General features: G+C 41.4%; 1 protein-coding gene across 9 annotated transcripts in view; it reads right to left on the reverse strand.

Moving 5' to 3' along the window:
• Positions 1-25,391, reverse strand: part of MTHFS (methenyltetrahydrofolate synthetase) — a 305,315-nt gene that overhangs the window by 276,807 nt on the left and 3,117 nt on the right. For all 9 annotated transcript variants that reach the window (XR_009699487.1, XR_009699486.1, XM_061181713.1 and 6 more), the window contains exon 2: positions 20,487-20,748. Coding sequence is in view for 7 of the 9 variants with exons in the window: in XM_061181713.1 (XP_061037696.1) it covers positions 20,487-20,748 (262 nt within the window). In the remaining 2 variants the exon portion in view is untranslated. The remainder of the gene's footprint in view (positions 1-20,486; positions 20,749-25,391) is intronic.

Consider the following 25,391-nt stretch of genomic DNA (forward strand, 5'->3'; position numbering starts at 1 on the left):
AACTCCCTGAGGCCCCAGAGAAACCTCAACTGGGATTCATTATCTGCTCCCTGAACCCCACCAAACCTGCTCTCCCTCCTGCATTCCCCCTGCCTGAGTTAATAGCCTCTCACGCAGATGGCAAAGCCAGACTGTCCCTCAATGTCCTCAAACGGTCAGTCACCAAGGCCAGCAGGCTCTACATCCCGCCTGTACCTGCATGTACCCCTCCACTTCAATCAGGTGGTCATCATTTCTCATCCATTCTATTCCGTCAGATTCCATCTGATGCCTCACTCCTTTGGCCTTCATCTCCCCAGCCTGTCCTCCTTACAGCTGGCAGAGCAATCTTTCCAAAACACAGAACTGGTCATGTCACTCCCCTGACTGAAGTCCTTCAACAACTCCCCAGCACCGACAGAATAAAGTTCAACGCCTTAGGTATGACATACAACACCCTCTGCGATGTGGACCTGGCAGGCTCCTCCAGCCTCGGGTCAGCCCACGACCACCAACCGAGTCACAACCTGCCTCGGGCTGAGTGTGGTACAGGCTGCTGGGGGCCCACCTAAACATCCATTCTCCCCTTCCTCCTTAGTAGCAGAACCAGGACTTTATTCAGGAGGCCATGAATCCCACTGTAAGACTGTATTTCTCAGCTTCCTTGGCAGCCACATACGGCCTCGTGCCCAAGCTCTAACAAATGGGGTTGATGACACAAGGGGTGCTCTTTTTCCCCCATCACCCTCTTTTTCCTCCTGGTGCCTGGAATGCAGAGTTGACAGCAAAAGCTTGAGATGCCATGCTGGACCATGTGGCAGATGAAACAAGACTTGTCCCTGATGACTGTGGGGCTTCCACGGCAGCCACAGACTTCTAACACTACTCCCAGACTTCTTTTCCAAGTAACCCACTGTCACTTTAGGGTTTTCTGCCATATACAGCCAAACCTAATTCAAACTGATAGGTTCAACATGCCCTCCTCTTATTCTCAGCCATGCACACAATGGCAGCAAGGAAGGGCACTGTGCTGTGTCACAAAGAGCGTGCCTTTGGGGAAAGCAGCCCTGGCAGGAACTCCTGGCTCTGCCTCTTAACTGCAGCGTGTCTATAAATAATGGTCTTTCTGAGACTCATTTTCCTCATCTGTGAAACTGACAATATTGTTGTCATGATGAATAATGAGGTTCCATATACAAAAGCAGTTAGCATAATGCTTAGTATGTACTAAGACACTCAAACGGTAGCTACTCATAATTTACCAGTATCTCTGCTTCTGAACATAAAGTTCCTTGGGGGACTGCTGCCTCACCTTCTGTGCCCACTACGATTAAATCTCCAGAACTGAGCTCTCAAGAGTCCTTTACACACCTTATGGTGTTTCCTCCTGTAGAGTCTAAGATACTTCACCCTTATAAGCAGGCCTCGGGCTATGCCAACTTAATACTCTCATTCCTGGCACAAAGCCTGGCACATAGGACGGCTCAGAAAATATGTGCTGCATAAATGATTGAGCAAATGAAACATTTTAGAAAGAAAAAGAAAAGGGCAGAGTGTTATATAATTGATCACTGGGCTCCATTTCTGATTTTTACTTACCTAATTCTGACTTCTTTTGGGCTTTAGGCATATGGAATACAGAATGTCTTTATGTCTGGCACTTACAGTTTCTTAGAGTTAAAAAAAAAAACACAAAAAAATTTTGTTCAGTCCACGCAGATTTCCAAATATTGTGATATGGTTTTTGTTTGCTTCAAGGGAGGGGTTCATAAAAAAAAAAAAATCCTGTAGCAACTTTTACAGGTAAATCCAAAATGTTATCAGTAACATAACTCCCACAGTTCACAAAGAAAAATCTTGATTTGCAAAAGATACACAATTTCTACTACAAGGAGACAAAGTAGAAACGAACCTGAACTTGTCAAATTATCATTATTAAGAAATAAGTCTTAAAATTCAAGATAAGGACCTCAGCACACCTATCTGACTTTCTACTCCTCCAGTGAAATGAACAAGGGAAAATAAACTCGGGAGAAAATATCTATTAGTATTAGAAACCAGGAAAGGATGCCGTGTCTATGTCAGAAACTTTGAGGTATTTTTACAAGGTAAAATTTAGGAAAAAAAGAAGATGATAATGAATCACATATTAAAGAAAAGCCTGCCTTGGGAACAGCTGGAAGAAACCACAGCAGAACCTCAGTCAAGTCACAAGCCAGGAAGAGGAGGTATGTTATGTAATGGTAGGTCTCTGGGCAGCAAGCATCCAGGAAGCAAACCTTGACCCTTCTAGGGCCTTGGACACCCAGTGCAAAGTCAATTTAATAAGAAAGATGCCTGGGTCCTCATCCCAGCTTACGCTTGGTGCAGTGTGCTGAGCGAAGTGTAGGTACAGCCACAGCTCCTAACAAAGGCTCCAAGACATAGAGCTTCTGCCCCTTCAAATCTAGGGCTGTCACTACAATGCAGAAAACAAACTCTTTTTTTTTTTAATTTAGGTATAATTGGCATAGCATTATATTTGTTTCAGATGTAAAATGTAATGATTCAATGCTTGTATATACTGCAAGATGGTCACCACCATAAGTTCAGTGAATATCTGTCACCATTACTCAGCCATAAAAAGGAACGAAATTGTGCCATTTGCAGAGACATGGATGGACCTAGAGACTGTCATACAGAGTGAAGTAAGTCAGAAAGAGAAAAACAAATATCGTATAATATCACTTATATGTGGAATCTAGAAAAATGGTACAGATGAACTTATTTGCAAAGCAGAAATAGAGACACAGACGTAGAGAACGGATACTGGGGGAGAAGGGAGGAGGGATGAGTTGGGAGATTGGGATTGACATACATACACTACTATGTATAAAATAGATAACTAATGAGAACCTTCTGTGTAGCACAGGGAACTCTACTCAGTGCTCTGTGGTGACCCAAATGGGAAGGAAATCCAAAGAAGAGGGGATATATGTATACTTATAGCTGATTCACTTTGCTGTACAGCAGAAACTAACACAACATTGTAAAGCAACTATACTCCAATAAAAATTAATTATAAAAATATCTGTTACCATACATAGTTACAAAATATTTTTTCTTGTGAGGAGAACTTCTAAGATCCATTCTCCTAGCTATTTTCGAATATACAGTTCAGTATTATTAACTATAATCACCATGCTGTACATCACATCCCTGTGACTTATTCATTTTGTAACTGGAAATTAAAACAAACTTCATACACTGGCAAAGTTCTCTCCAGCAGTTGCCTACAACACACTTGCTCCCTGCTCCCCTCACTTTATTACATCTCTAATCAAGGAAAATAAACTAGCACATTTAAACTTTTCCCTTCTTTCTCTGTCTGGGCCTGAATATTCAGGCACATAATCTCTAACAGAGCCTATCAGAAGTACCAATATGGGACAAACCTAAACTTCTTTCAGAGGAGTGAAGAAGGAAAAATCACTGCAGTTTGAAGTTTTAGAAGTTTAATTAAAAAGAAGAGAAGGAACAGGGGCACCTTTTTGCCTGCGTGACAGCTATGATGGCTTTTGAGAGGCTAATGCCTGAGGATAAATACAGTGGAAGGAATATAGGCAGACCTCATGAATAAAAGGATTTGTGTTTTTGTCCAAGGGAGGCCCTGATCATAGGTCTAGAAGACCACTGCTTTGAGTTCCACAGTTTCCTTTCAGCCTAAGTTCTCCCTTCGCTATCTCTCATGATTGTCTCTTTATGTAAATATTAGCTTTACCTGTAAGGTATATTGTCCAAACATTTACCTTGACAGAAGAGTCTGAATCTACACTTCCCAGAGGTTACCCAATGGCATTTAAAAGGAGCACTGAGAAAGAGTCCTGGATACAGCAGAACGAAAATACGCCTTGTCGGAAGTTAGGATCTGGGCAGAACCCAAAAACAAAAGGGGAGCTGATGTGGATGTGTCTACAATGTGGTGGGGTGACAGAGAGCAGCTTGATAAAACAGATACGCAGGCCACATAAAGCACTGCACTCTAGGTGTGCAGGGTCTATGCAGTGGCAACACTCTGGGGCTATGTGATCTATTCATACACAGGGACGTGAACGCAAACATACAACCGCCAGGATATTTTTCTGCAAGAACTTCTAGTAATAAAAACATACTCCTGGGACTTCCCTGGTGGCGCAGTGGTTAAGAATCCGCCTGCCAATGCAGGGGACATGGGTTTGAGCCCTGGTGCGGGAACATCCCACTTGCCACAGAGCAACTAAGCCCATGTGGCACAACTACTGAGCCTGCGCTCTAGAGACCGTGCTCCGCAACAAGAGAAGCCACCGCAACAAGAAGCCCGCGCACCACAACAAAGAGTAGCCCCGCTCGCCGCAACTAGAGAAAGCCTGCGCGCAGCAACAAAGACCCAACGCAGCCAAAAATAAATAAATAAATTTATTTTTTAAAAAAACATACTCCTTTAGTATCAAAAAGGCAAACCTGCAAAACCACGTACATCAACTATTTATTTTACTTCCCACAGTTTCCCCCACTCCCCAGCCTCCGTCTAATTCACCTCTCCTCTGAAACAGCTTAAGACAATGTTAAATATTTCTATTCAAGGTAGTGCAGGTATATCATCACCACTCTCCTCACTAACTCTCCCAACTCAATAGAAACGTAAAAGTTAGCAAACTATGCAAATGAAGTACAATTCTTGATTGATTCCCATCATCAATTAACTGTTGAGGTGATTGTAGAAAGCCAAATTCTCAATGGAGTAAAATCAATATGCTCTTTCCAAAGACGTAAGATTGCATAGCAAAAAACCACTTTTTTGGGGACTTCCCTGGTGGCGCAGCGGTTAAGAATCCGCCTGTCAATGCAGGGGACACGGGTTCGAGCCCTGGTCCGGGAAGATCCCACATGCCACGAAGCAACTGGGCCCGTGAGCCACAACTACTGAGCCTGCGCGTCTGGAGCCTGTGCTCTGCAACAAGAGAGGCCGCGATGGTGAGAGGCCCGCGCACCGCGATGAAGAATGGCCCCTGCTCGCCGCAACTAGAGAAAGCCCTCGCACAGAAATGAAGACCCAACACAGCCAAAAATAAATAAATAAATTAATTTAATTTAATAAAAAAACACTTTTTTTTAATGGTGAAGGGACACAGGTTTCCTGTGTGCCTCTTTATGTACATTTCCATATGTCACATATGCCAAATATATAATATCATTTTCACTCATTATTTTGATAGATATTTTTCTTATGGTGACCCAAAATAAATAGACTGCCAGATATTTCTCCAGCAAAGATGGGTTTATTCAGGATCTGCAGAGAATTGCAATTAGGGGTCTGCAACCATGGTGAGCCACATGCAAGTCTCCCCACGGCAAGCGAAAGAGAACACTTTTATGGAAGGGGAAAAGGAAGCTGGAAGTGGGGGACTATAGGAAACAAAGAGTCCATGCCTTTCATTGGCTGAGTCCTTGCCAGGAAAGGAGTCTATTCTTCCCATTGGGCTCTGCTATCATCCCAGGGCATGAGCGCTCCCCCCTTCCGGTCTCCTGACTATTTAACTGAGGCTTCTGTTTATTAATTTTTTACATTTATACTGCAGCGAAGTCTCTTTTTCCCTTGAAGCTTGTTATAACCATCAAATTCAGAAATATTTCTTAAGTTTTTTTAATGTGGATTAGTGAAAAGTATAATGAGTAGAAAAAAGTAAGATGGTCAGAAAAACCAACAGAAGTTTTCCAACCACATGTATTAAAGACACCTAGTTACCAGTGAGCAACTAGAACAAGTGTGGGAAGAGGGGCATACCTAATGAAAGTTCTAAGAACTTTTTCTAATGAAAACTTCTATCACAACTATGAAACTTGTAACTTGTCCAATCTAAAAATTATGTTTCTAAATAAGAAGATTAAGAACCAGCACTAAAGAGGCAAAATTTTAAATCCATAGAAGCCTTCAAACTCTTCAACTTGGAGAGGTATCTCCAGTTAACACACAGACCTACAATTTAGTGAGAACATAGGAGAAGACATGTTGAAGCTTTGGTATAAGTGTACGTGGGACAGAGAAGAGGGGAGGAGAGGAGAGACAGAGAGAGAGAGAGCGTGTGTGTGTGTTCCGAGCTGCCCCAGTAATCAGCTATCCAAGGTCGGTACGGAGCGCTCTGGAATTTTTGATTTATGATTTCAGTGAGGTCTGAATGTTCCCTAAATGCTTTGTGATTTGTAGCGCAGTGCCAGGAGACATAAAAGCAATAAGCAAGGTGCTGCATGCAGAACGAAGTATCTAGCTTGTTTTTAAGCACTCTAAACTTAAATAGGAATTTCCACTGAAACTGTATTCAATTCAATTGAATAAAAGAGATTAGAGAGGAAGACAAAATGTGTAATAGTTTGTACTTTATATTAACTTTTTCTCTCCCATTTCAATATGGTATAATAAATTTTCTGCCAGTTCAGTTATAATTTTATGATGTGAAAATGAGTTATCATTGAAGGAGCTCTTTATTGGGTTTCTGAATAGAGCAGACACTTTCTTCACAGAAGATAATCTTCTCAGATTCAAAGTGAAATATAACTTGTATTTTGAAGGCTTTGGGGAGAGATATTTCTAGGTATGTTTTTCAAAATGTAGGTCTTTTCATGAAAAATGAAAGAATGGTGAGTGTTGCTGGTTTATTTGGTAATATAAATATCAAAGCACTGAGTCCTAACTACTGGACCACCAGGGAATTCCACTAAGTATCAATGAATTCATAAAATTAATGAGTATGAAATTTGTAAATTTCAAAGATAATAAAAATTCCTAAAAGAACCCAAGCAGCAAAAAAGCAAGTGTCTTACTAAGGAAAAAATGGATATGACACAAGACTTCTCATCTACAGTGCTAAATGCCACAAGAAAATGGATCAATTGTCTGGAACAGGTCAAGAAATTACAGCCCCAGGGTCAAATCTGGCCTGCTGTCTGTTTTTGTAAATAAAGTATTACTGAAACATTGCCATACCCTATATAAATATTGTCTATTTTATATTACAACAGCACAGTTGAATTGTTGTTACAGAGATCCCACGGCCTACATATTTACTATCTGGCACCTGACAAAAAATGTTTGCCAACCCCTGGTCTAGAATTTTGAGTGAAAAAAAAAAGTGTGACCCAAGAATTCTTACTCCATTCAAGAATTCACTGCATATACAAACACAGGCTCAAAAATAAAAGCATTCAAAAAATATGCCACCCACAGATCATACTGAAAAAATTTACTTAAAGGAATACTCCATCTGACCAAGAAATTAATAAAAATACATAAGTCAAGAATGAGGAAAACATGATTTAAAAGCAGAAGCAATGAACCATGAACCTAGGAAAATTTAGAGTTGACTTTAAACGACTGTCCTTTATAAATATAGTAAGAAAATAATCAAATGTCAAAAAATTCCTTAAAGAATAGATACACATTTTAAAATTATTATTATTGATTTTAAATCCCAGTTTATGTTTATTAAAATCTAGGACAAAAAAGCACATTCACTTTCTTATCTTTTACAGGAGTAAAAAAGTCAATCAATACTATATTGATAATGCTAATGAGAATTTGAGGTTCAAAAACATTTTAATGTAACCAGTAATAGAAATGGATAGCTGACTATGAAGTACTAAAGAGAAAAAAGGATACAAAGGAACAGGAAATAGCAAAAAAAATTCTTTTTCCAAAAACAGAAAACAAGATAACAAGTAACAGAAGGGAATGCCAAACACACCAGTTATCACCAAAAAGAGGACAGGCTGAACCCTTCTAATAAAAGAAGACTCCCAGTTGGGTGCAAAAACAAAAATCCAATTGTATGCTATTTACAAGAGGCATGCCCACAGACAATGGCACCAAAGATTCAGGAGAAAGTCAAAGGCATATTCAAACACAAAGAGGTAGCAAAATTGATAATAAGGTAGAATTCGAGACATAGAGCTTTACATGGAAAAAGAAGGTTGGTTTATATCCATTAAAAAAATCCACAATTAAACACAATAGTTAAGAAGTCTTCAGTGCTAAGAAACATAGTGTTGAAGCATATAAAACATGTTAAAGGTCAGAGAAATTAACAAAACTTGCATTTGTTTTCACCAAAATGTTTAAGTAAAATTAACACTTGAAGAAAATGTACTGTTTGTCCTATTGCTCAGTGAGCCCACTGATATCCCACCAGGGGCCAACTAAAAGATACATGCCCTTTTGAGAAGTAGATGCATAAACCAGTGGCTTACAAACTTTCTGGAACCTACAGTAAGAAAAACACCGTGACCCATTTTATATACACATAGACACAGACACATACACATGCATGCACACATATACAGATACACATAGACACACATGCAAACCTTTACTTAAATAAAAGGTTTTTTTCTATGTCTTTCTTTTTTTTTTTTTTTTTTTATACTACTAAACTAAATTTAAAAGCCCCAATGAGTCAGGCTTGAAGTGTGAAAACAACTGGTCTAGACAATCGGATAAACTAATTCATCCCAGGACTTCTTACAAGTGATTCTGGCTTCCAGCATCACTACACCCAAAGAACACTTAAATTATTATGTGTATTTGTTTTAAACCAAAGTAATGAGATGGGCAGTTAGGAAGACATTTTTTGTTTCTGTTCAACTTCCATCTCATAGCTCCCTGCCCACTTCATCCAATACTAATATTGGCTTGTTCTGCTTGCTTATTTGTGGATAATTAGTTAATACATATCTGATTTTATAGATGATGTGGAGGATAAAAAAATAAACATTGATAGATTATGTTCGCATTTCTTTGCAGCTACTATCAATCATTCATTCAACATACAATCATTAGGCTTATAGAATACTTTTTTTTTTTTTTTTGGCTGCGTTGGGTCTTCGTTGCTCCGCGCGGGCTTTCTCTAGTTGCGACGAGCAGGGGCTACTCTTTGTTGCGGTGCGCGGGCTTCTCATTGCAGTGGCTTCTCTTGTTGCGGAGCACGGGCTCTAGGCGTGCAGGCTTCAGTAGCTGCAGCACACAGGCTCAGTAGTTGTGGCACGCGGGCCTTAAAGCGGGCAGGCTTCAGTGGTTGTGGTGCACGGGCTTGGTTGCTCCACAGCATGTGGGATCTTCCCGGACCAGGGAGCGAACCCATGTCCCCTGCATTGGCAGGCGGATTCTCTACCACTGCGCCACCAGGGAAGTCCTATATAATACTTTAAAAAGGATATTTAAGCCGATGTAGAAAAAGGTGATACCTCAAATTCATTAGGGCACTGTGTCAAGCCCAAACACAACAAGGGAAATGTTTCGAGACTATTTATGTGTTTCTTGAAAGGGCAGCAGGACTGCCAAGTGAAAGAGTTACATGAAGGCACAAGCTTAAAATAAAGAATAACTTCTATTGTTTTATAAAGCGGTCTAAAGTGGAATGGGCTTCCCTCTTAAGTGGTGGGCTCCCAATTCCTGCAAATATTAAGGTAAAAAAAAAACCTTTGAAATTACAAGCATGGGATGTAATAAAGCCAATTCAACAACACAAAGCACACTGAGGTGTCATAACATAGGTAGAAATACAAAAGAAGAAATGTTTAAATCTGACTGAGGAAGCTAAGGAGACTTAAAGGATGATTAAGATTCCAAAAGTCAGACAAAGAAGATGGGCATTTCAGGTTGAGGGAACTAGAAGAACAAAGACAGAAAAACCTCCCCAAAAAAGAACACACACACACACACACACACACACACACACACACACACACCCCTCTTTTCCTCTTCCTTGAATCTGGCTACTCAATCTGGACTTATTTGCTAGGCAATGAAGACAAAGTTTTCAAGTGGTGGAGTGATACAATCCAGGTGAGTTTTAAGGTCACTTTGGCAGGAACGTGAGACAGAGAAGTCAAGTGTTTGGACAGGGGTGGCCAGTTAGGAGGTCACCACAATAACCTAAGATAGAGAATTCAGCCCTGACATTTGCCAAGTGGACAAAGGCAGAACTTCATTTCACTTTACTGGCCCAGCTTCCTTGAAATCATCTCTTGTCCTCATTTTTCAATGGAGAAAATTCCCTAAGTCACTTCCCTGGAAAGAAGTATAGGTTATAATTCATCATAAAGAAACATCCCAGTCTTGTGGCCTTTCAAAATGCTTTTTTTTTTTTTTTTGATGTGGACCACTTTTAAAGTCTTTATTGAATTTGTTACACTACTGCTTCTATTTTATGTTTTGGTTTTTTTGGCCACGAGGCATATGGGATCTTAGCTCCCCAACCAGGGATCAAACCCACAGCCCCTGCACTGGAAGGCGAAGTCTTAACCACTGGACCGCCAGGGAAGTCCCCTCAGAATGCTTTAATGAAGAATTTTAAAGGGCTGTTTTCACTGCTGAAGGCATTCGAGGAAATAGATCCTCTGGGCTCCTGCCCATAAAACAGATGGATAAGATGGAGGCTATCCCTAACCTGTGGTTAGACATTCTCTAAGACATCAACAGCCCCATGCTTCCCTGGTGGCGCAGTGGTTAAGAATCTGCCTGCCAATGCAGGGGACAGGGACACAGGTTCGATCCCTGGTCCGGGAAGATCCAGAACACATGCCACAGAGGAACTAAGCCCATGCGCCACAACTACTGAGCCTGCGCTCTAGAGCCCACGAGCCACAACTACTGAAGCCCGTGAGCCACAACTACTGAAGCCCGCGCGCCCAGAGCCCATGCTCCGCAACAAGAGAAGCCGTTGCAATGAGAAGCCCGCGCACCGCAACGAAGAGTAGCCCCCGATCGCCGCAACTAGAGAAAGCCTGTGCGCAGCAATGAAGACCCAACGCAGCCAAAAATAAATAAATTAATTAATTAATTTATATTAAAAAAAAAGGACATCAACAGCCCCAAAACTGTTCCATTAACCCTTGAGGACGGAGTGAGAGAAAAGGAGAGAGGACTTGTTGATGAAGAGCCAGGAGTGGGGCACGGACACCCGTGGTGGTATTTATTTACAAACCAGTTTTCACCACTCTGACTTGAGGTTTAAGGATCAGAAGATGAAACTAAAAACAACTTATTTTTTTCTAATTCAAACTCCTCTTAAAAATTCTGCCTCGGGACTTCCTTGGTGGCACAGTGGATAAGACTCCGTGCTCTCAATACAGGGGGCTCGGGTTCGATCCCTGGTCAGGGAACTAGATCCCACATGCATGCCGCAACTGAGAGTTCACATGCTACAACTAAGGAGCCTGCGAGCCACAACTAAGGAGCCCACAAGCTGCAACTGAGGAGCCCACCTGCCACACCTAAGGAGCCCATGTGCCACAACTAAGACCTAGTGCAACCAAATAAATAAATATTTAAAAAAATTCTGCCTCTTCTCTCAATTTAACATATACAGAAACATACATAAACCTAATAGACATTTTAATATCTTGATTAAAGGTAATAAAATAAAAACTGAATTGGAAAAGGAGTTTAAACACCTGAAGTTCTATAGGTAGAGAGTTTTAAGTCACCTAGGTTAGTCCTTTTAATGACACTTAAGTGTTCCATAGTACATTCAATGAATCAAAATGTTTGAATAGAACATTTAGCAGGCTAACGCATCTTGGCAAGATACTTTTGCCAAGGTCATAATCCCTAAGGAAGTATCTTTTCATCTTAATGGGCTGGGAGTTAACAAAAAGTAAACTACCACTCTCGGAAATGAGAACATAGTCTGAAGTTGCTGCTGCAAAAGATAAAATAGACAATCCTGGAACAGCTCCAAGGAAGCCTACCACGTGTACACTTATCATTCATATGAAAGGCCCTGTTACAAGTGAAAGCCTAGGCTGTTCTTCCTGTGCATTTACTTGAATATAAAATGACTGAAAAAAAAGCTTAACTTCACAACCAGTGTACTTTTAGATACATGTGACTTAGCGCAAGTTCTTCCTTGGGAAAATATGACGATGTTCCCATGCATACAATTACCAACAGTACCTGTTCCGTGAATAATGGTTCTGGTGCAGTATACTGTCAGGAGAGAAGGAAAATCCAGGTGGTAAAGCAACATTAATGAATGAGGTGTTAAGAAGAAAAATGGCACTTCAAAGGGCACTGGAGTGGAAAACAGGAGAACTGGGTGACCACTGCATTGTTATTAACTGCGTGTATGTCCTTGGGGAAGTCACTTGAACTCCGTGGGTTTCAATGATCCCCTCTGAACACAAGGAAGATGTAACGAGGACCATTAGTGTTTGCTCCAACTCCCCCAGTGCCTAACTCTGAAGGCAACGTTCTCAACTGTCCTGAGGGAGAGGTCACCAAAAACTCCTGCGAAGGCCTGTGGAGTGTGCAGAACATGATAAGTTAATGCCCACAGACTGGATTATGAACGCAGCATGGACCCAGAGGCTGTTACACGTTTCACCGGGCACTCTGACTCAGGAGACGCAACAGACTTCAATCTAGGTATGACTGTGCGTACTTGGCATTGTAGAAGGACACAGAGCAGCATCTCCACCTCCTCCTGGGCCCAGGAGCTACTCCAGCATGCAGCTTCTTTTGCTCCCTCATCCACATGGGGTGCATCAAGAGCCAAGGTGTGTGCAGGTCCCCTTGAGACCTGTGAGTTCCTACCAGGTTTTTACATGGATCAAGACTCAGAGACCCAAGGCCTATGCACCAACTCATAGCTCCCAACCCAGGTGCAACGGCACACAGCAGACACGGCAAATACAACATTCCACCTGGATCTTAACGCTACAGCTTCCCCAAAGCGAGTGCTGGGAGAAGATCAATTGCAAGGTTATTCCAGCCCAGGTCTAACGTGAACCCTTTATTCCCAAATACCAAATAAAAGTGTCACAGCATCTTATAAAACAACTATTTCTGATATACTTTTTAAAGTGCCCCTAGGTAGATGCTTATTATTTTTTAAATCCAGCTTTCTTTTAATAACTATAAAATATTGATCACCCATAAATTTATATAAGCGTTCTTTGAATTCATAATAGTGTTGGCTTTACCTCAAGACACTTTCACTGAAAGTCTGATGTGAACAACATGATGCTGGGGGACTTCCCTGGTGGCGCAGTGGTTAAGACTCTGCACTCCCAATGCAGGGGGACCGGGTTCGATCCCTGGTCAGGGAACTAGATCCCACATGCATGCCGCAACTAAGAGTTTGCATGCCACAACTAAGGAGTCAGCAAGCCACAACAAAGGAGCCCACCGGCTGCAACTAAGGAGCCCGCCTGCTGCAACTGAGACCTGGCGCAACCAAATAAATAAATAAATAAAATATTAAAAAAAAAAAAAAGAAAACAAACAAAAAAAACATCATGCTGGCACCAGGAGTACAGATGATTTAGGAGAAGGGCTCTGCTCTTAAAGAGTCCAAGTCGGGGCTTCCCTGATGGCGCAGTGGTTAAGAATCCGCCTGCCAATGCAGGGTACACGGGTTCGAGCCCTGGTCTGGGAGGACCCCACATGCCATGGAGCAACTAAGCCCATGCGCCACAACTACTGAGCCTGTGCTCTAGAGCCCACAAGCCACAACTACTGAGCCTGCGCTCTAGAGCCCGTGAGCCACAACCGCTGAAGCCCGCACGCCTAGAGCCCGTGCTCCGCAACAAGAGAAGCCACGACAATGAGAGGCCCCCGCACCGCAGCGAGGAGTAGCCCCCGCTCGCTGCAACTAGAGAGGGCCCACGTGCAGCAACGAAGACCCAACGCAGCCAAAAATAAATAAATAAAAATTAATTAATTAATTAAAAAAAAAATAAAGAATCCAAGTCTCCAATGCTTTTTCCTGGGCCACCAAGCAATTCTCTGACATCCAGCTGGGTGTCCTACAATTCAACTCAATTCTGACACAATCTACCTGGGGACAGTGTCAGATCCTACAGGGTAAGGGCTCAGTCCCACAAGACTGCCTGCCCTACCTGCAACCCCCATGCCAGATGCCAATGGCAAGTCCAGGTTGTTACCTGTACTTCTGACCTACAGGCTATACATCGGAGGTTCCCTCCTTGGGTTGGATTAACTTGATTAATTTGCTAGAGCAGCTCACAGGACTCAGAGAAACATTTTACTAACTAGATTACCAGTTGACTGCAAAAGGATACAGCCCAGGAGGAGATATACACGGCAAGGTACAGGGAAAGGGCACACAGCATCCAGCAGCTCCACAGGCTCGCCAGCCAGGAAGCTCTCCAAACCCCGTCCTTTGGGTTTTTATGGAGGCTTCACTGCAAAGGCATGACTGATTAAATCATTGGTCACTGGTGACTGATTCAACATCCAGCCCCTCTCCCCTCCCCAGAAGTCAGTGCGGTGGGGAGACTGAAAATTCCAACCCTCTAATCAAAAGTTGATTCCCCTGGTGGCTTTCCAAAGTCACCACATCAACATGAACTCAGGTCTGGTTGAAAGGGGTGTGCTATGAATATCAAGACACCTTTATGGCTCTTATTACTTGGGAAATTCCAAAGATTTTAGGAGTTCTGCCAGAAACTGGGATGAAGACCAAATATGTATTTCTTATAAATCACAATATCGCAAAGTCTCTCAGCAAAGAAAAGAAATATACCCCCTAGGAGAATTTGTACAACAGGGGGATATATGTTAAGTGCTGGGTGAGTAAGAATTAGAGAAGAAAGGGACTTGAGGATTGGGGGCAGTCAAGGAAGTGTTAGAGAAGGTGAGAACAGCTTATTGTTGACAATAACTGCCATTTTTGATCCCTCACTACATGAGCCAGTTCACTACAAGGCACTTCACATACATCATCTTACTTTATCCTCTAAGCAGCACAATGAGTAGCCACTGCAACTATCCCTGATTTCATAGGGAAAAATGTGTACTTTGTGATGCTGAGTAATTTCCCCAAGTGGTAAAGCCTAGATTCAAATTCAGATCAGTCTGACTCAAAAGGCAATGACATTAAGAGCTAGACTAAAAGATACCACCTGGAAGGAACACCTAAGACATTCTAGCCTTGAAAAACAGTAGGTGTAACCAAATTTCACAGTAATGCACATAGTGTGTTCTCAGATGACAACTCAACCACTGCAAAAACAACAGAAGCCACATCAGCAACAAGAGCCCCTTTATTGAGCACCTACTATATGCCAAGCACTTTTCATTCAAGCTTCATAACAGACCTGTGAGGTAGCTTCATCCACTCACAGGTGACAAGACTGACACTCAAAGGAGTTCAACAACCTCCCCAAAGTCACATAGTTAGAAAGTAGCAAAAGTAGAACTCACATCCAGGCTTATCTGATTCCCAAGTCTGGGTTCTCGATTGCTGTGAAATACTGTCTTCCAGCAGACTACTTTGGCTGAAGCAGAGGAACTGCACCAGGCGGAAGAAGGAGTCAAGGTGAAAAGACAGAGAGGCCCAGACAGTGGCCTGAATGTTTAAATTTTATCCAGTATCCCTTCTCTTGGCAACAGTTAGCTAGCAGGAACCTCAGTCTGCTCAGGCACACAGATCTATGCTGGGTACCGGAAAAGGCTTGAACAGGGTAGATGGTCTGTGCAAAAAGAGGTACTTTAGGAAAGGCAATATGGCCAGGAAACCAACTGGAAGTGTATTCCAATGGAACAGATATGAAGAATCAAAACTGTAGACAAAGGATTCCCCAAAACTGGAATTAGAGAGGGACAGGTGATAAAAACATTACAAAGAAAAACCTGGTAATACTTGATAACTGGATGGGTAGAAAAGAGACAAGGAGAAGTTTATGTTTACAAACTGGCTACTAACAGAAATGTGAAAAACACAAAGAGAATGGTAAGAATGAATTTTGACATGCTGAAATCCAGGGACAGTGGGACATCTAAGTGGCAACAAAAAGCTGAACAGGACAGCACAAAGGAGAGGGCCCTGTGATATGCTGGCACAAATCTGCCTCCGGAGGACAACAGGTTGGTTAACTCCACAACTGCAGGGACCAGGTCCACCCTGTTCCCCGATGCATCCCCCATCACTCCTCCCACAGACGAGCGCTCAAGAAATATCTTCTGAATGAAGTATTACAATCCAACCCAAATTTCTCCACCCTATCGTCAAGGATATCACGACTCTGCCAAATGCCTTGATGAAATTCATACCCATTCTCTTTACTATATTCTTGCAGGTGCCATGCAACCCTACTGAAGAAAGAAAGGAGGTCAATTTAATGGGAATGACTTCAATAAACCAATCCTAACCCTCCCAAAAGTACTGATCATGAACAACCTAGAGGGATGTTACACATGTCATGTTCAAAGATTCTGTCTTTGACACTGCCCCATTCAGTCACTTTAAAATGTTTTGGTTGAGGACTAGAAAGTCTTCATTATGATCATTTATTTATTTGAGTCATGTGTCAGGCACCCACACATAGGTATGAATTCCTAAAGAGCTTCCAGAGAGATCAAAAATAAAAAATCAGCCCTGACAAAGTTATGACTGCAAAGAGCCTGTTATATTCTATAGAATTTCAGAAATGACTGACAGCATAGGTGAGTTTGATTTTGGACTGTCCAGTATCCATTGCCCTTGTTCTGGAAACAGTACTTCTTGTTCCTTGGTGAATCACTCCCAGCCCACTCTCAGCTCAGTGGTTTGGGTAGGGCTGCACACGGGGGCACAGGACCGTGTCCAGTCAGTCAATACATCCTTTCTCCCTGGTTACAGTGAGTGGCTCAGGGATGGACAAGTAAGACCCAGGTCTAGGTCACTCAGCCTCGTCCATGTCCTTGGCCACAGTGATTGATTTCAGAATGGCCACTTGACCCAATTCGGGTCAGTAAGAGTTAAGACCAGGACTTTACTGGGACCGTTAGAAAACAGACTTGCTCTTTTCTGCTGGGACTGCTAGCAGTAAGGATGCTGTGGAATCTGGAACTACCACAGCCACCTGTGGCACCAAGAAATGAAGCCAACATAGATGAAAGCGGAGTCAAAAGGCAGAGACAGAGTAGATCCTAATGACTCTGATCTGGCCATATCTAAAGCTAGCCCTTCTGTGGACTTTTCAGTCTCCGGGCCAATAAAATCCTATTTTTGCTTAAGCCACATTGAATTAGATTATGTCCTTTCAGTGGAAAGATTCCTGGCTAATCTAGCTGCCCAAGCAGCCCTCACTTTGAGAACAAATTCAGTAAAGAGGCAGCCCTTCCACTTCTTTTACCCTTCTGTTATTTTGCTATATACGTAATACAAAAATAGCCCGTGTGAAATTTTTGCTTAGGAACTTATAATTGCAACTGAGGACACCAGAGCTCACTTTTTTCTAACCTGCCATAACGTGAGCGAACCAGAAAGATAAGCAGGCTACAGAAGCTATACTGGGGACAATCTGAGCTCTAGTCAGCTTGTCCCAAACACCGTGAAGCTAGATTTATGCTGTAGCACTGAAGATGCCACATTCTAAACTGCTGATGTGAGTAAAAATCCACGGTGCAGAATGTGATGCTGGGAGATAACAAACAGCAGAGACTGCGAATCGAACATTCTATAAACAACAGCAAAGAGCATTAGCTCTCAGGCTGCAATTGCAAGAAACTACAGGTATAATTCCCTAACCCTTTGCAATGCCGATTGCAAGCACCTGCAAAGAAAAACACATGGGGAGAAAAAGCAACCTGTCCCACAAATACAGCATGAATAAATGGTATGGAGGAGAAAAAAAATGAACAAGCAGTTTTGTGAGTGAACTTTTTTCTATTCAGGGCAGAGCCCTGAACTTCTATATTCTTAATATTCTGTATCTTTTCACTTGACTTATATTTGATATATACAACAGGTTGGGATAGTCATTCTACTTACGTATGTTTTCTGTCTCCCCAGCTAGAGTGTGAGCGCCTTGAAATCCAGGACCTTATCTTTCCAGAGCTAATACAGTGTCTGATACAAAGTAGATGTTCAGAAAATGTTTGTTGGAAATTATCAAAATGTTAAACACTCAGGTAGCATTGAGTTGACTGCATAATGAATAATCCTGCCTTCCTTGTTTAAAATTAATAATAGTTACCACTTACTGAATAGCTCCTATGTGCCAAATGATGTGCTAAAACCTATATATAAATGATTTAGCTCATTTGTTTGAACTGAGTTTATCCTAACCAGGAAGTTCAGCTAAATTAAGAGGAAAGATCATGCTTCTTCCTTACTCTTCCCCGATATCGTACTTAAACAGAAATAGAACAAATGCATGAAGGTTCAGGGTGACACATTTTAGCTCAACCAAAGGAATATATTCTACAAGGAGCAGAGCTGTTCTACAAAGACAATGGGCTGCCTCTGGAGAAACTGGTTACTGGAGGATACCAAGTAGCATTTCAATTAGCCGGGACATCACAGAGTGATGCAAGCATGGAAGGAGGTGTTAATATGGTCAACCAGAATTAGGAAAGTGCCCTGGGCTCCACCCATAAGCCCATGAGTCTGGAGAAGTAGTTGATGAAGTGTGAGCAATGCCAGAGCCTACAATTCCTATCTTTCCTTATCTATAATCCTGGGCTACCTCCCAAGATACACTACATTCCCTTATGTTTCATTGTCTTAAAATGTTTTATAATGTTGGCATTCATCTGGTCTAGGAGGTAGATCTGAGTGTACTTTTGGTGCCTAAACATCTAGCAAAGTACAGGACTGTATAATATAGGAGAAAAAGTAGCAAAGTAAATAATCCCCCTACTACCATGAGACCTTGACTCTGTCCCTTCCCATGCTGTCATATTGACTTTATAGGTTATGCTGTAACAATGAAAAGGAACAGAAATTGAGAGAAGATTGCATAAAGCTTCACTGGGATTTCTTTGCAACTATTTAAGTCTTAATCAAAAATACATACCTCTAAGACAGGTTTGAGGCATCGTAGTACAAAATAGTACCCTTAGCTTGTTTTGCTTCCAGCTCTTTGACTGCTTGATAATGATTAAATCTCCCAAGTGGCTGTTGGCCAGGGAATAGCACGTATAAAGGTCCAGCAGTAGAAAAAGCAAAATGGGGTTGGCCTAATTTGAAAAGATACATACACTCCAGTGCTCACAGAAGCTATCTGCAATAGCCAAGACATAGAAACAACCCAAGGGCCCATCAACAGGTGATTGGTTTAAGAAGATGTGGTGTACATGTGTGTATAAACACACACACACACACACACACACACACACACACACACACACACAATGGAATACTACGCGGCCATAAAAAAGAATGAAACATTGCTATTTGTGGCAACATGGATGGATATAATATCAAATATTATATGATGTCACTTGTATGTGGAATCTAAAAAAATAATACAAATGAATCTATATACAAAACAGAAACAGACTCACAGACATAGAAAACAAACTTACAGTTACCAAGGCGGATAAATTAGGAGTATGGGATTAACAGACACAAATTACAATGTATAAAATAGATAAGCAATGAGGATTTACTGTACAGCACAGGGAACTATATTTAATATCTTATAATAACCTATAATGGAAAACATACATATATATATGACTGAATCATTTTGCTATACACCTGAAACTAACACAATATTGTAAATCAACTATATTTCAACTTTTTAAAAATGGGGTTGGGAAACTGGGAGAGATTCAGAGTGGCTGAAACTCGGACTATAAAGTGAGGGAGTAGAAAGATGTAAAAATGGAAAGAATAGCAAGGCCAAATCAGGAAGAGCCTTGTTAAGGAATGTTTGATTCAAACTAAGGGCAGCAGAAAGTCACTGAAAGACTTTAAACAGGGGCGAGAAATGGTCAGCTTTGCATTTCAGAAATCTTGTTTCAATTACTACATAGATAATAGATTGAGAGGGAGGAGAGGAAGAAGAGTTAGGAGGCTGTAATAATAACCCAAGCAAGGGAAGATGGTGGCTTAGACTGCAGTGGTAGCAGTGGGATTAGAGAGTGGACAGGTTCAATAAATAACTCAATAAGTAAAATCACCAGGACTCGGCAAAGGGCACACATGGAACATGAGGGAAAGAGAAGAGTCAAGGACGATCTTGAGATTTCTGGCATGGTGAATTGGGTGGTGATGGTACTATACACTAAGAGAAACACAGGATAGTGGGCATGAGGGAATATGACTCAGTTTGGAACATGTTGTGTTGGAGATGACCATGTGATACCCAAGTAGTTGACAGGTCTGAGCTGGAGATATAAATGCTTATAGCATTAACAATAAGGTACTCATTACCATATAGACCATAACTGAAACCATGGGAAATGCAATATTATTCAGGGAAAATGTATAATCCAACCCACAAGGTCAGGGCAGGAGTCTGTGAAAAGGCAACAATACCTTAATACCTTACTATTACCGTTGACACTTCACAGCTTACAGAGGGCATCGCACCCTAAACTAGGTTAGGCCAGTGTCTTGGAATATAAGTGAAATACAAATTCATCCCTGTAGGAAAAGTGACCCCCACTGACCCAACCATAACAAGCGGATCAGAGGTCTAACAACCCATCACAGCCTGAGAGCATCCTAAGGTGCGGATTCTAATACCATAACACTCACCTGTGGACAAGGCCTCCTCCCGAACCTCGACCTCACTGGGCTGATGAATATTCCAGGATGTTTTGGGAAGTGAAGAGATTTCCTCAGGCGATGCTAATTTCACCATATCCATGTGATTGCTCTGGAACTGGTACCGTGGGATAAAGCAGGTTTTGCCTTGTTGGAAAATGTCCTTGATGATCTCTTCTGTCTCAATTTCATCTTGCATGCTCAGAAAGATGGAGATTCTTTTGGACTTTTGATATTGACTATGGGTAAACACCTAAATGGGAAATGATGGCGGTTATAATTTCCAAGGTTATACTTTTAAAAACTAGTGGCTCCCCTTAACAGTTTGAACACTTTCTCCTTTTTCTCTCAGCCTTCTCCAACCTCTTTATCCAAAAACAAACAAACAAAAACAGCAGAGTGGTATATAATAGGTCAAATAATACTGCATCCTGAAGCCTGACTTTAACTTCTGGACCCAACACTTACTTCTCTGACCCTTTTACACATCTCTGGCACACCTACTCTGGCAGGTGTGACAATTCATTAAAAAGTCACTGTGAGGCCCTGCTGTCTGCATCGAGAATTCCAAGCTTGACTCCCACCTACCCGTTCTAGCAGACTTCAATCCTGTCACCCACTTCCTCGAGAGTCTCTGCTTTATTTTAACTCTGAACCTCTCACAAGCTTCTTTACTCCCTGGATGGTCAGCCTTCTCTCCCGCCAAATTCTACCCATTTAAGCCCAACTCAAGGCCTAACTTTCCCTGACTCCTAGAGAACCCTTACTATGTTTAGAGTCACTATACAACCTAACAATTATGTGTTGTCATAAGTTGATTATTAATTGTTTGGTGTGCCCTAAATGTAGCATCCTGGCCAGTCTGTAAACTCCCTGGGGCAGAGAGCATGCCATACAGTCCTCTTAGCTCTACCCACCTCCATCCCATCTGCTATAAGCTCTTCTGTTTAAATGAATGTTAAAATGTTCACAAAGATGGAAGGTGGGGGGATCCTGGAGAGGCAAAGGCCCTCTAAAAGCAAGTGCCATGTTGTAAAGAAGGTGCACCTGGGGGAAAGCATCCCTTCGTACTCAGTTTAATTAATTAATTTATTTATTTTTTGGCCGTGCTGGTGTGCATGATCTTAGTTCCCCGCCTAGGGATTGGACCCGTGCCCCCTGCAGTGGAAGCACGGAGTCTTAACCACTGGACCGCCAGGGAAAGTACCCTCTTTGTACTCAGTTTAATCATTCATGAGGCAGACGAAACGGGCTGAGCTTTGCTCACACAAGAAATTTTAATAATCTCAGAACTTCCCCAGTCTCAGAAGTTAGCTCTTAGTTCCCTTTTTTTTTCCTTCCTTTTCTGTTCTTCCCTGTTCTCCAAGCTAAGAAGGAAAAGTTACTGCAGAAGTGACTTATAGGGCTTTCCTGGTGGTGCAGTGGTTAAGAATCCACCTGCCAATGCAGGGGACACGGGTTGGAGCCCTGGTCCGGGAAGATCCCACATGACACAGAGCAACTAAGCCCGTACGCCACAACTACTGAGCCTGCGCTCTAGAGCCCGCGAGCCACAACTACTGAGCCCATGTGCCACAACTACTGAAGCCCGTGTGCCTAGAGCCTGTGCTCCACAATAAGAGAAGCCACCGCAATGAGAAGCCCACGCACTGCAACAAAGAGTAGCCCCAGCTCGCCACAACTAGAGAAAGCCCGCATGCAGCAACGAAGACCCAATGCAGCCAAAAATAAATAATTTTTTTAAAAAAAGTGACATAAACATGAGTGCCAGAAAGACACAGGCACAGAAAGTCAAGTTATTCCTAATAAAAAGGGACACAGAAGTTAAGTAGATAGAGCACACCAAACCAGTGCTAAGGAAGGAAGTTAACTCTACCTTTCTGAGCAGTTACATAGCTGTTATCAGGCCTGAAGTGGGCAAAGCAAATGGAACTGTGAAACCCAGAAGTTGGGCAGATCTGAGGTTTTTGGCACCCAAGTACTTTCTGGGAAAGTTAAATGTCTATATTGTTCTCTTTAAAGCAGAACACAGAAAATCAAAAGCTGAATAAGCAGTAATAAACATCAGTTAAAATTCAGTGTGAGACTATGTATACATACTTATCTTTCTTTCTTCCTCAAATCTCATTTATATGACAGTAAAAAAGCACACAAAAAAGAAAGCCATGATAGCACTGATAACAAGAGGATAGAGATTTGACTAGTTTCTGCAAGACAGAGTGGATGGGACAGTATTTACAGACAAAAGAGCAGCAGATCACAACACTTGGGGAACATGGATGTAGGTCAGACAGAATCCATTCTTCCCATGGAATTCCAAAGTGACTACAAAAAGCAAAGGGAATCCCCATTAGCTATCACACCTTCATTAATAAATATGTACAGACAGTAACAGTTCATCAAACATTTTAGAAAGCCAAAACACAAATTAGAAGGATTTTTTAAAAGGGGGATTGATACAGCCACTATGGAGAACAGTACCTTAAAAAACACGTCCTTAAAAAACTAAAAATAGAACTACCATATGATCCAGCAGTCCCACTCCTGGGCATATACCTGGAGAAAACTGTAATTCAAAAAGACACATGCACCCCAATGTTCATTGTAGCACTATTTACAATAGCCAGGACATGGAAGCAACCTAAATGTCCATCAACAGAGGAATGGATTAAGAAGATGTGGTACATATATACAATGGAATATTACTCAACCATAAAAAGGAACGAATTATGCCATTTGCAGAGACGTGGATGGACCTAGAGACTGTCATACAAAGTAAGTCAGAAAGAGAAAAACAAATTAATGCATATATGTGGAATCTATAAAAATGGTACAGATGAACCTATTTGCAAAGCAGAAACAGAGACACAGTTGTAGAGAACAAACATATGGATACCAAGGGGGAAAGGGGGTGGGGGTGGGAGGAATTGGGAGACTGGGATTGACATATATACACTAATATGTATGAAACAGATAACCAAGGAGAACCTACTATATAGCACAGGGAACTTTACTCAATGCTCTGTGGTAACCTAAATGGGAAGGAAATCCAAAAAAGAGGATATATGTATAAGTATGGCTGATTCACTTTGCTGTACAGCAGAAACTGACACAGCAGTGTAAAGCAACTATACTCCAATAAAAATAAATAAATAAATAAATAAATAAATAAAAATAAAAGAGGAGGTGGGGGGAGTGATCCAGCAGGAAACTGAGATAATTATAATTCAGAGAACATGGATTTTAAAAAATTCTAATTAGTTTTCTCAGACAAGTTCAAGAAGATAGATGCACCTATAAAACAACAACAGGCTGCTTTGGAAAGAAAGCAATTGGAGAATTAAAAAATACCTGGAAATTAAAATTAAGATTACCAAAATTAAAACAATTCAGGAGAAAGCCTCAAGTAGGGGAAAAAGACAAAGACGTGGGGAAAATGAGAAAAAATGTTAAGAGACATAGAAGATCAACCTAGGATTTTTACTATTTGATTAACAAGAATTGCAGAAAGGAAAAGAAGTAATCAAAGACATAATAGATAAAGATACCAGTCTTCAGATTGAATGGAGGTCATGGATGCTGAGCAGAACAAGGAAAATTAATTTTAAACTTGAAATTCAAACTCTCAATCAGGTAAAAACATTTCCTAACGTATAAAGTATTAAAAACTTTACCCTCATAGATATTTTCTCCCCAAAAAAGTTACTTGAGAATACAATCTAATAAGATAACAACAAAAAAAATTGGCTTCCCTGGTGGCGCAGTGGTTAAGAATCTGCCTGCCAATGCAGGGGACACGGGTTCGAGCCCTGGTCCGGGAAGATCCCACATGCCGCGGAGCAACTAAGCCGATGTGCACAACTACTGAGCCTGTGCTCTAGAGCCTGTGAGCCACAACTACTGAGCCTGCGTGCCACAACTACTGAGCGTGCGCTTTAGAGCCTGCGAGCCACAACTTTTGAGCCCACATGCCACAACTACTGAAGCCCACGTGCCTAGAGCCCGTGCTCTGCAACAAGAGAAGCCCCCGCAATGAGAAGCCCGCACACCCCAACAAAGAGTAGCCCCCGCTCACCGCAACTAGAGAAAGCCTGCACACAGCAACGAAGACCCAACGCAGCCAAAAATAAATAAAGAAAATAAAGAAAAAGAAGGAAGAGATCTAATAGAAGATACTGGATTCAAGAAACAGCCCTAACTTAAAAGCAGAGAAAGAGGAACCCCAGGGCAATGGCTATAGCACAGACTCAAAGTCAACCAGACCAGAGGGAGCAGTGGACTAGAGTGTTTTCAAGAAGAAAGTGGATTTATTTTAACAGACAAAATGAAAAAGAATCTATTGATAAGGCATATTCTTGTTTTGCCAAAAAGGAAAAACAAAGGCAATCGGAAACTTGAACAGAGAGCTAAATTAGAAATTTATACTCCAAATAGGAAAATTAAGCATGCCATAATTTCGAGCAATTATGAAGCATAAGAAAAAAGAAAGTATTTGATATTAACACTTGAAATATTCCCCTCCTAGCCACACACATCTAGTGACATTGAATTGTATATCCTTTTCTTACACATTCAATGATACAATTTGGTTCTGTAGTGAACACTATATATATAATCACAATACTGTAAATACTATTTACTTGTATTTCAAGTTTGGAAATCAGGCACAGAAAATGCTCAGTAGACTCATTATAGTTATAGAACAGAACACAAATATTATAAAAACTTGGCAATGTAAATATAATGATACAGGTGTCAGAAATTGGCAGATAGAATGGAAAACAAAATGAGTACTTGGCACTAATTTCCTCATCTTATTTGTTGAGGAGTCAAGATATGGCATAAAGTATAATTTCTTTACCAAACATTACTTTTCTGATAAACTTCTAAATTATT

The sequence above is a fragment of the Eubalaena glacialis genome, chromosome 2 (genome assembly GCF_028564815.1).
Source record: "Eubalaena glacialis isolate mEubGla1 chromosome 2, mEubGla1.1.hap2.+ XY, whole genome shotgun sequence".
Lineage (NCBI taxonomy): Eukaryota > Metazoa > Chordata > Mammalia > Artiodactyla > Balaenidae > Eubalaena > Eubalaena glacialis.